General features: G+C 42.4%; 1 protein-coding gene across 2 annotated transcripts in view; it reads left to right on the top strand.

The window, feature by feature from the left end:
* LOC307267538 (partitioning defective 3 homolog) overlaps nt 1-13,120 on the top strand; it is a 381,172-nt gene that overhangs the window by 203,074 nt on the left and 164,978 nt on the right. For both annotated transcript variants that reach the window (XM_080049880.1, XM_080049879.1), the window contains exons 13-14: nt 4,604-4,792; nt 6,062-6,232. In XM_080049880.1, the coding sequence (XP_079906006.1) occupies nt 4,604-4,792; nt 6,062-6,232 (360 nt within the window). The remainder of the gene's footprint in view (nt 1-4,603; nt 4,793-6,061; nt 6,233-13,120) is intronic.

Here is a 13,120-nt window from a genome sequence, read left to right as displayed (position 1 = left end):
AGTTTCCAGGGGTGTTAATTGTTTTAGGCAGTGATGTGCGGAGAACTCCACGTTATGTGTGAATACAAAGTTAATTGTGATTCATTTGCACTCTTCTCTCTCTCTGTTGCATCTCACTTTTGCTTTTTCTGTTGCTCCTCTGACACACACACACACACACACACACACACACTTGCACACATCCAGCACACCTTTCTTATTAGCATTTCCAGAGTTAAGCCAGGTAGAAACAAAACATTAATGGCACATTAAGCAGACATGGCTCTTTTGCTAGACTGATAAGCATTGCTTTCCCCTGTTCAGCTGCTTGGGTCTGCTCTATGGCCCTCCCCTGCCTGCCCCCCTATACATCAATGAATGGGTGCTACCCCATCACATTGTTAATTAATAAAGGACTTAATCGTATAATGGACTGTGACTGCATGCCTGTGTAGGAGCAAGAGCAAAAAAAGAAAACGACTTGGGCTTTTGTGATGTGCTAGCCAATAAGTGGCTAGCACTTGAGTTATTGGGATAATAATAATTATGATATTACAACCACTCACACATACAATTGCTTGAGTATCCACCAAGTAGTTGACCTTAATGGTACCTGAAGACAGCACAGCACCACCCTAACAGTGCATACTTTCAGCCAGCTGTGGTATTTTCTGGATTTTGGTGTGACTGAAGCAAACGTACTGTAATGCAACATCAACAATGCACCATTCTCAGCATCAATGGCCCGGGTGGCATATCTATCATGCTAACATGCACATAAAAAGTAGATGTATCAGAACTCTTAGGAAGTCAAATCCCATGCTTTCTTTCCGAACTGCAGACTACATTACATCATATATATAGGCTATATATATTTTTTTTATATTATTTGGGCCAAAGCACAGGTGGTAGAGCGGGTTGGCCAATGACCCAAGGGTTGGCGGTTCGATCCCCGCTCTGCCACCTGTGTCATGGTTGTTGTTTCCTTGGGCAAAACACTTCACCCACCTTGCCTGGTGTGAATGTGTATGAATGCTGTATGTTTGAGGTGGTGGTCGGAGGAGCCGTAGTCACTGAATGGCAGCCACGCTTCCGTCAGTCTGCCCCAGGGCAGCTGTGGCTACTATCGTAGTCTAACACCACCAGTATGACTGTGTTTGAATGAATGGAACCTGGAACCCTGTAAAGCGTCTTTGAGTGCCTTGAAAAGCGATATATAAATCCAATCCATTATTATTAACATTCATTATATTTGTTTGGGTTTCACTGTCAGAATGGGCAAATGTGAATGTGATTCTTCATCATTAGTGAATGGAGCTTCCTCTGTAGAGAATGTTCTCCTCACTTTTTGGGGGGGGGATTTGTCATTCCATGCTAGCCGACTGTATCCTGTCAGTGACGGCACCGGAGAACATCATTTGATTAAGGAAAACATGTTGAATCCACTATTACAGATTCTTGGCTGCTAGCAGACATGTTTAGCACAAAACGTTGTCTTGTTTTGCTTTTTGTCCTGGTGCTTTTTTGAAGTCTAGGCAAGACATCTATTCAGTGTTTTCACAGTAGTTTGTCTATTGTTGGTACGTTTTGTGCCATCTGTCCCAGGTGCATACACAGGGCTTAGCTCAGAACAATGGGGCTGACTTTCTTTTTTCTCCGGTTCAGACGTAGTTAAATCCAGCCTGTGCTGGAGCGGTGCAAGGTGGCCTGTCAAGCAGCCTGACAAACTCATTCTTGGCTAGCGGGCGCTTGTTCCTGTCTGATGAAAATGTTACAGCGCTCTCTCATTCTCTGCCTCGGCCGCGCTGTACCAGAAAACACAGCTCTGAGTGGATGGTTATTCTGTCATCATCTTGGCACATACACACACACACACACACACACACACACACACACACACACACACACACACACACATATACATGCTCAAACAAAGTCCATCCAAAGTAATTTTTATCATCCAATGTATTACCATCTTGAACTGCTAGACCTAAAAGCTTCTCCAGGGTAATCACTCACAGACATTTTTTTTTTAAATTTCATTTTGATAAAGCATGTTCATTGAGCATCAGCGTCATTGACTGATCCTGCCGATGACGCACAAGGCCAAGTGTTCTTTTGAGTCTAAATTCTTTGTTTGCGGTGCGTTGCTATGGGGCCCTGCATTGGAAACCAACGGATCACAACCCACAAGCTGAGCTAAGTTATTTTTCTTCAGTACAACAGCCACCAAAGTTTTTGGAAATATCTGCCTGTGATGGCTTTACAAGCTGTTAACACTGTAGATGCACTTGTATTTACCTCTGCAGTGGATAACAAGTCCTCTTTCTTTTCTGTCTTCTATCCGCTTCACTCAGCCGTCAGAGGGGGAAAGCAAAGGGTCATTTCCTGACAAGAGCCGGTGATTTCTGGGATAGAAACAGAAGGTGTTGAAATACAGTGTGTGATTAAATGGATTCCAGAGGGCTGGAATTTACTAAAAGAGGTTCAGTCACGGACAAAGCCCAGTTGGCGAGTTGTACAGACAGACAGGTGTACTACCATTTTGAAAAAAAAGCAGGGAGAAGAAAAGCGGAGAGAGAGAGAAAAGGGGGCCGGCAAGGACTGGCCGTCTGGAGAATAGGGGCTCAGTCAGAGAGTGTTGAAAAGAGCCATGCACCTGAACGCACCGCTGCATCCTAATAACTGCTCAGCCTTTTCCAAAGAAAAAAGGAAAAACACCTCATGCTCTGTCTTTCTCTTCACTCCTCTACTTCACTCTTTATCCAAGCAGCTGTGAAGGGCACACACCTGGCTGCTATCCATCTGGCCGTGTGTGTGTATGTGTGTGTGTATTGATGTGAGTCTATTTAAAGAGGTCTTGCAGTAGTTTTCTGGGGGTTGATTGCTCTCACTCACTGCCAGTATTGTTCATGTGTAATTGGCTGCCATGGCGATAGTTGTGCGTGTACAGTACGATCCGACCAATCAGAGAATTGCAGCCGTGCTTTGAAGCTTTCCAAGAAGGCTTGGGATCAGACATGCATCAGCACTTATCTACTGAATATAAACGTGTTTGTGTGCAAATCGACAAGGAAATTGTGGTGTCCTTAGGCAAGACAACTAACTCTACATCTCAAGCGGTGCAGCTCAATGTCCAGATATAAACATACGTATGTTTAGGTAGAGTTAGTTAGGTGTCTTGCTTCGCTTTGTGGTGAGTATATGATCGTAGGAACAAAGGCTATTGCTCCCGCCCCAAACACATCTGACAAATGAGTTACTAGAACGTTCTGACGTGTCTTATACCTCTGCATTTTGGATCGCGTCACCAACCGATCGGGACCAGAGAAAACCTTAGGTTTCGGAAACATGTTGAAAAAAAACTACCCAATGTATCATTTTCCATCTGGTTGCGAACCAAGGGCAGCAAACTAGAAGCCGGCTATCAAGTGTGAAACTGTCCTTATTTTCTTCTTCGAAATACACAGAGAAAGAAGCATTGTCTCATTGTTTAGATGTTCTTCTGGCGGAAGAGCAACTGTGGTTCAAGATCAAAGCTCTTTGGTTTCTGCACACTCGGCTGCAGTATCTCGGCGGTGGCTCCAAAAATATTTGAACCATTTAAAACTGAAATTAAATGTTCTCCTTTTACACAGTTTTCTCCAATAGTCAACATGAACGAGAAAGTGCCATGCTCTTTGATGACTGGTATTTTTTCTCTATCCTATTAGCTCCCTCTCACACCTTCATTCCCCTTCTTTTCGGCCTTGAGCGAGGAGTAACATACACAAAGGTTGGAGTGGTTGTTTGATGGACTAGTTTCCGGCTGAATTGATGGCGCTTGGTGTTAAGACACTCAACAGAACTCTCTCACACCTCTCTGGGCAGCTGGAATGAACCATTTTTCATCCACTAACGCAGCACCATGCCCTGCATCACAACGCTATTATAGTCATTTCCAACAAACTGCCAATGGGGATTGCATTGGGAAAGTTGGGTTCGGAGGTTCTGAAAGTTTCACAATTGTCCTTCAAAGGGCGTGTGTTGTTCAAAGGAAGCCAACCTATTGTTTGAGTGCCAAATTGCAACCTGGCATTTTCTCAAAGTTCTCTGCTATCCTGCACTGTTCCTACACCAAGACCATGAGGGTGGAGAGACATTAGCAGCGCTCGGCTAGACAGTATACGGCCAATTGATGATGACATCCCACAGACGTGTGGCGTGCTTGTCAACCATTCGCTGTATTCATTCTGTTGCTCCCGTCATCTTTCCCCTCTTTATCTTGTCTCCCGCTCCCTTACCATTTTCTTGTCATTCACCAACCCTTTTCCTTTCAAATGTGGTTATGCTAGCCTGTGTTATCTTTGTTTTTTAAGTCTTTATCATAGAGAAAGTTAGATACTTCACACAGCCATTTCGATGCATCAACGACATTGTAGTTATAGCTAAACTTTAGATTGGTAAGGTGAGTCACCAGCATACCAAAATACACCTGAGTTTGTGCCCGTTTCTTTTCCACTTTAAAAGAGAAAAATAACACGCCAGCAGCGCCAGGGCCGTGAGAAATATTCCCTTTGAGTTTGTCTCTCTTTTAAAAGTCAACTGGTACAAAATGCTTCTCTCTTCTCTTTACTTCCCACAGCAGCCGGAGGAAGACGACATGGTGTTAACCCCCGATGGGAGACAAGAATTCATGACCTTTGAGATCCCTCTGAGCGACTCGGGCTCAGCCGGTCTGGGCGTCAGCGTCAAGGGGAACCGCTCCAAGGAGAACCACGCAGACTTGGGCATCTTTGTCAAATCCATTATCAACGGAGGTGCTGCCAGCAAGGTGAATAACCCAAGTCATTTTAATAATGTTGAGGTGGTCACTTAGACTAGCACTTTGTGATATGTCTTCTTGGGGCAACCACCTTTTCTAAAGGTCACTTGTCATGCAAAATTCACTTTTTCATAGTTTTTCCAACATTAATATGGGTCTCCGTTGGGACTGGAGACTCCCAAAATATGACAAACCAAAACATTTTCTCTCTTTTCTCCACCCCCACCTTTCTGAAACCCCCATATGACCTCATAAGGGGAACAGCCACACCCCCTCATTAACTACCTAACTTAGCATTACCTCCTCCTGTGATAAGCAAAGCCTGGATACCTTAACTGGCAGTGTTAGATTCAGGGCCAATCGTAGCAGAATGGCCTTTGTAGAACGCAGGCTCAAACAGGCAGGCTCTAAAATTGAGCATTTCAGACAGAGGCTGAAAAGACGGGATTCAGCAATGGCACTGTGAGAAATAAATAAAGGGTTTCCTGGACACTAAACTGTGAAAGCAGTTTATAATAGAAACCAAAATTACAATTTTGAACATGCGAAATGAGCATACTATGTGACCTTTAATATTGTAGTATTCTCTTGAACTGTTAAAAGTAAGTGTTCATACACATCATTGTTTTGGGACAGTGTGGAACCAGTGACACCAGCAACACATCAAACTATCCTCCAGAGAAAAATCAACTAAGGAAACACTTTTTGTCTCACCCGAGTATTCATTGGGATTTACTGGGAGAAAAAAAGTGTACATGTGACGCCTGATAGTAGAATGTACACATTCCTTGCGTTCCAATTTGCATACTTTACTACTATTTAGTATGGTAGAAAAAAGATTTAGGATGTCCCAATTCTTGTGGCCAGATTTAGGATGGATAGAAAGACCCGGATGTCTACTAAATCCGTCCGAGATTTTTAGTGTTCAAAACAGCATTCTATTTGGCCGATTCTGACCCATAATCCAGTGCACACGTGAAGTGACGTCACATCGACGAAGCCTCCATACGAAAACAAACGGGGATGCGACGGATATAAAAGCAAGAGGCAAGATCAAGGTGCAATGGTATGATGAAATAAATAAGTAAAAGTATGTCCCAATAGTATGCCTACTGCATCCTAACTATTTGTTTAATCGTCAGATGTGGTATGTAGAATAGAAAAAAAGAAAGAGTATGTGATTCGGAACGCAGGGATGGTTTCTGTGAAAAGCTATTGATGGCAGTAGGCCTATGTCATGATACAGATCCAACTTCCACTCATGGTGTTTGTGTGCAGGATGGGCGCCTGAGAGTCAATGACCAACTCATCGCTGTCAACGGAGAGTCGTTGCATGGGATGACCAACCAGGACGCCATGGAAACGCTGCGCAAATCCATGTCTGTAGAGGGCAACAAGAGAGGCATGATTCAGCTCATAGTGGCCCGGCTGGTGTCCAAATTCAATGAGGTAACTGTTTTTGTTCTTTTAACCTTTATTTATACAGGTAAATCCCAATGAGACTGTATACTCTTTTACAAGGGAGACTTCCCATTTACACCTTACCATTCACACACACACACACACACATTCATACACCGATAGCAGGCCAACTATCAACATTCACACGAGGCAAGGTGGGTGAAGTGTCTTGCCCAAGGACACAACAACTATGACACAAGTGGCAGGGTGGGAATCGATCCGCCAACCCTTTGATCATTGGCCGACCCGCTCTACCACCTGAGATACAGTCACCCCAATGTGCACTGTGAGTGAAACAGTCACACTGAATGCTAGGGACTTACTTAGTAATTGGCCTGCCTGTTAGAATTTGTTTTATTGGTCTGGCTCTGTTTATTTCTTTTAATCAAATATTGTTATTGGTATTGTTATCATGAGCAACCATAATTCCAAGATGGACTCTGCATTTCAGTATCCCAATTTTTTAAACACATGCAGTGGAAGGCAGAGCATGTACACACTATGTCAGCTAATTGGAAATGCATGCTCTAATTCAAATCAAGTGGAAGAAGAAGAAGAAGAAGGCTAGCTACATTTCAACTGCGCTGAATGATAAATGAGTGACTTTCCTCATTACCTTGCCACTGGCCCAAATCTATCCCCCATACTTTTTTTTGGTTTATTCCTTTGAGATAGCTAAAGGAGGACTTTCATGAAGCAACCACACCACCATGCAAATCTTCAAACAGTCCCATTTCCTGTGCGAGATAGCTGATAGCGTCTCACATTTTCTCCCCTTTTTCTCCATGGGATATTATTTGCCCACGGTGGGCCTTGATATGATACGATATCTAAGAAACACTTCGGTGACTTGTGATTGACATGCCTGTGGAATAACACTGTAGCATAGGGCTGATAAAGGAATATGCATTGCAACTTGGTGGATATTTGTCATTACTGTAGTCAGTCAACAGTTGAGAATACTGTATTAGTGAGGGGATTGTCACACCGGGCTAATCCCAGCCTATGTTTCCTTAAGAGAAGCTGTATTATTCCACACACTGGTGTTCAAAACCAATATGAACGCAACCATGATGTAGGCCTATCTTGATATGAAATGCTGCAGTAAGCACAGTGTACGTGTATTTCAGGGCTGTGGATCCATGTGTGAATATGTTAACGCACTCACACGAGTTCCCCCTGCAGCCAGAGGTTTGAGATCAGGTTTGATTAGTGTTACAGTGACTCTAATTGGATCCCGTGTCCCATGGCTGTGTGTCAGTGTGGAGTACCACACTGAGCCCTGGTCCCCCTGTATGCCCTTCACCCTCCGACAACTCTGCCTCTCTCACTCTCTCTCTCTCTCTCTCTCTCTCTCTCTCTCTCTCTCTCTCTCTCTCTTTCTCTCTCTCTCTCTCTCTCTTTCTCTCTTTGTTTTAATGTCAATTTTTGCCCCCAACTCATGGCACACAAGACTGCATAATCATGCTGGATTTCAAAATGAACTATCTATTTCAAAGTATTATTTTTAAAAATCCTTTTTAAAGAACACAAATCTTGTCACAACTCAACAGTCATATTTAAAACGTGATTTGAATATAAGCTGATTGAAAATAATATGTGTTCTTGTTCCTCTTTTTGTTCGTCAAAACCAAGTCATACAGTGGCAGAGAGGGTAACAAGTATTCATCTAAAGCACGAAGCAGCGTATTTAATGGGAGAAGTGTTTATTGAAGAAGTAAAGATTGATGATGAGTCAACTGTGCAATGCAGTAAGATCTGTATGTATACATTGTATTTATTGTAGTACCTTTTGAAACGAAACCATTGGTTATTCCTGCTGGGCTCATCAGTACATGAAGTACCACACCCACCCTGATGCACCCGAGTACAATTATTTTAAAATATGGACTGATTTCAGCCAGAAGCCTCTCTCTCTCTTTCCTCCCCCAAGACTAGAGAAGAGGACACACGTCCCTCTGGGGAAAAGCCCAGCCCCAGGGTTCAGTGAGTCCTATCACTTCTGTGCAGTCACTTTCCTGTCCTCTTTAATCCCTCCCCAGCAGGCACACAGGTAGATGGACTGACACTGAGTAGACACTTAAGGTCAGCCACAAACACAGTTTTGAAAACAGCAAAAAAAAATGTCTCCCTTAGGTGGAATGATTGAATAGGATATTTCTATATTAAGAACATATGTATTACGTTACTTTTTCATCATTCTAGAGAGACACATGAGAGATAGATGTGGATAAATGTGACTCATTTGACTGATTTCAGTTGCTATCAGACAGTGTATTGATGATGATGTTGATAAAGATATAAAAAGGGTGTGTAACACAAAAGGAGAAGGATATGTAACAGTGCATGTTAGATTCAATTCATTTGTCTCCCAGCACAATACATCATTCACTTCTGGAAATGCACTGTTTTGAAAAGGTGCCTTAAAGTGGAGGTGATTTAAATGCACTCCAAGCGCATAAAAGATACGATTGTAAATGAAGAATTTAAGGTCAGTTGCAAACCCTCCAATGAGAAAAGCAGAAGTTAAATGTCGACACAAGCTCCCGGCAGCTACAACCACCTCCCCTCTTCCCCCCCCTTCTCCCTTGCTCTGCTGTGTTGGCCAGGCCTGATATGTGGGGATCCTGCACCCAGTTTGCCACTGTCAGCCAGCCCAATGGGAGTGAGCACTGGAGGCCACCATTGAAATGAATCGGATCCATCACTGTCTGCAGGGGGAGAGGAGCCGAGCACACCCGACCTAATGCATCAGAAGGGGGGGGCTTGGATGTGTTACAGCAAATCCAGGCCACCCAACTTAGTGGAAAGTGAAGTGATTTGGTCATTGCTTGGTCCTGTGGGCTAAAATACGATCATCATTGTTGGAAGAGAGCAGTGTAGTGTTTCTGGGTTAGTTTTAGCTGGTGCTGCTGCTAGTGGGTGCTTGCAAAACAAAAACTACAGATCAGTTAGTGATGCTGGAGCACACGTGTTGTCAAAATCACTTTTCGGGAAGATCTGTGAATATGTCCTGATGATCCTCTTCCTGTCTGTACTGTGTTTGCTGAAAGAAAAACCTAGGCTCTGTAAACGGGCATGTTGCTAGCTACGGTAGCCCCCTTTTGTTTACAAACCCTTCGTTTGCATAGCAGTTTACAGAGCCTAGGCTGTATATTTTATTTTTGTTTTTATTGCACACACAGTAAGGACTAGCCTTGTCCTACCAGACCATCGTACTTTACTTCATTTGTACAGAAGGTCTGGAATCGCTCACTTGACAAATGTTCCCTCACTTGAAGGCGGGTGTCTGTTGAAGTTTAAAAATATTGGATCTGCCCTATGCCACTCTGGATCTGCCAAAACCAATCGCATAACGTTTGGTCGTGACGTATGTCATGCGCCGGCTGCTGACAACAACTGAAACTGGCGCACAATCTCAACGTCATTGTTCTCAGCCACTCACTCTGTTCGCTGATTGGACAGCCAAAACTCTGTCTGAGAAAAAAACCCGCGAATATACCGCGGACCCAGACTAAAGGCAAATGAAAACTGAGCGGAAGTAGATAGGCGGGCGGTGCCAGGCTAAGTAAGGACAGGTAGCGGATCCTAAGATATTCGAGATATTCAACTGAAGATTTTGTGGCAAGAAGGAGTCAAGGAACTCACAGATACAAGAGCTCAATACAAATATATAAAACACATTGTGTGTGACACCACTCCAAGGTCTCCCAGATGTCTATTTGCTTTCAGACTGATCCTCTCTGTGTATAAGACACATGTTTTCAATAGGCTAGTTCATAATGCTGGTTGTCCATGAATTAGTCCATGTCTGAGGCTTATTTATATTCCTATAAAAGCAGTGAGTGGCCCTTGCTTAGGGTTGAAGTACAACTTTGAACCGACCTTCTACTAAATAGAAAACACACTTGACGATGATTAAAATGTATTTAAGTCTAACAATGCAGTGTGTATAGGGAACATTGGTGCATACCAAGGACACCTGGAATGTCTCCATGAACCTGACTCAAAATTGTACAATTATGGACCAATCTTGAAAATACAAGTGTATGTTTGTTGGCTAAGACTCTTAGTCCACCAGGATAGCAAGATGTTAAAGAGTAATAGTTGAAGTAAGACAAAAGCAAACAAGATCTAAGTAGTCAGACACGCCGGGTCGGATTATTTGATAAGTAACACAGTGTTTGTTTTTGAAAATCAATCTTAATACCATTATATGATGATACATGTTATATGCAAACGGACAAAAGACAAAGGTAGGCAGAACAAGTTTCCTTCAGAACATTATGAATATGCTTAGGAAACGCACACACACACACACACACACACACACACACACACACACACACACACACACACACACACACACACACACACACACACACACACACACACACACACACACACTCTGCAACAGAACAATTCATTTTTCCCCCTGCTCTGGTTTCCGCAGATAGCCCTTGTTTGAAAAACTACCATAGTGCCCCAGATAGTCAAGCGATATCATTGGTCACCGACAATCATTGTAATTGCATCACTGCTTCAGAGACTGTGCACTTTCTCTTTCTATATTTGAGTTCTATTAATACATATCGTCACATGTGTTTAAGCAATTATATCTGCGCAAAAAGTCATTTAAATTCAATTTACTTTGGCCACACTTTCCGAATTGTTCATATCCCACATTTGTATAGTGCAGGGAATGATCACAGAGTCTGTGTGACTGAATCCAATGCAGATATGTTACAGCAAATTGGTTCTGTTTGCCTTTCAACTTCCCCACTTCCTGTGTTATCAGTCTTTTTATATATGCACACGCAGTCATATATTTTAATGTCAGACATTACATATTGAATCTCAATGTTTCAGTAGCACCCACGTCTGTCACTGTTTCCTTCTGAACATTTGAACATATAGTCCTGTGTGTGTGTTTGTTTTAGTATGTCATGCTGCCCATCATATACAGCTCTGGAAAAATTAAGAGACCACTCCAAATGTTCAGTGTCTCTTGTTTTACTATTTAGAGGCATATGTTTGAGTGAAATGGACACTTTGATTTTATAATATAAACCACTGACAACATCTCTACTAAATTCACAGTAAAAATATTGTCATTTAGTGCATTTTCAATATGTAATGAAGATATAAAGATTTAAGAAAAGTCCTGACTGATCTCTTCATTTTTTTCCGGGGCTGTACATCTCAATGATGCACTAATGTTATATGGGAATCTGCAATAGCAATTCTCCACTGGCTTGAGAGCAATATCCTTGGAAATAGGGAATGCTAAATGGGAAAGTGTAGAACAAATTTCTAAATAGTAGGCTGAGATCATACGTGTGCTGGATATAGACTGCAAAACAGGCAAGGATGAAGTTGTTGCTGTGACATTTGGACCTAAATAATTAGCAGTTCAGTTTAGAATGTGTGTTTAGCCCTTTAGATCCCTATAGTTGAGCAGCCGCTCTCATCTTAGCTGTGGCTCAAATGGACAAATTGACCATTGTATGTAATGTGCCTATCATGACACATCATGGAGGATTATTATAAAACTAAAACAGCAGCATATGTTTTGAGATTAAATGGTATAACATGCTAATCAAAACAAGACAGATTACTTTATTAAAGATGCATTTCTCCTATGGCCTCTCCCTCTTATCCTGTTGAACGTTCACACAGTTGGTGGGTGTTTGTTTCTGTCTGTTGCAACAGCCTTGGCAGACTCAGTTCATGACATTACTAAGATATTTATCACACCAGCATCTAAAAGCAGACAGACAGAATGGTGATAACACACTTGTGGCTGGGTTTCATTTCTCTGAATTTTGAAATGCTTCACACCGTGTTCACATATACTACGCCTGTCTGTGCATGTGTGCTGTTATTTATGTCGGAGATCTCCTGCAGACATCGACTATTTTTGACGGACTGATTGTCTTGTTTGTGTTTTTTTGATTTTTTCCTTGTCCTTCTTAACAATGCTATCGCAACATCGCAAAACTTCCTCATCGACCCCTGTCTGAGATACTTTGCTCATTCTACGCACATTGAGTTCAATTTGAACGTGTGCTATTTTTACATGGATGTGCCCCACCACCGAGTTCTCGTGATAATTCATGAGACATAGCTTATGCCCAAGGATGCCAGCACTATCACTGGCTTCAGTCCTTTGCTTTGAATATTTGCTAACTTTATTTTTCTTGTTGTGCTTGTCTCAGCATTCTGTCAAAATGACCTCCAGACATAAATGGAAAGCTTTAATGTTAAAGCATTCTCCTTCGTTTGAACATCTGAAAGAGCTTCTAGTCCAGCAATTTCAATTATGTATTAATACCACACGGTTCAAGAAAGCCACTGCAAAGCGGCCTAGTGTATTTAGTCACCTGAGAAACATGTTTCTGCTTTCCTGGTTTCTCATGTCCTTAAACCACTGAAATAGTACTGCATTGATAGGAACGCAATGGGAGTCTGCTGTAACTCAGAAAATGACCTAGTAGTGATGACAACATTTACTACTGTACACTGCTGAGGTTTTCATACACATGACGGTACATTAACATGATTCAAATGAAAGGAATATGACAAGCTCATAACAGCATGATGCATAGGGAGGACAGAGCAACATGCAGAGTGAGGGGGTGAGATGGGGGCTAACGCACAGTTCATGGGTTTACATGACTACTTGGCTCAATATTACACACCACTGTAAAAATCATGTCAATATACTGTACTTATGAAACAGTTTCACAAACAACTGCAAGCAGTTCATTGGTCTATCTACTGCAGTTTCCAACTAGGGCTCACAGTTTAGCTTTCACTGCTATTTTACAAGCGACCATTATAGGAAACATGGTCAGGTAATGGGCAAGCTGAAAC

This window comes from Ammodytes marinus, assembly GCF_949987685.1.
Source record: "Ammodytes marinus genome assembly, chromosome: 21".
Lineage (NCBI taxonomy): Eukaryota > Metazoa > Chordata > Actinopteri > Uranoscopiformes > Ammodytidae > Ammodytes > Ammodytes marinus.
This window is presented reverse-complemented; position numbering and strand designations above follow the sequence as displayed.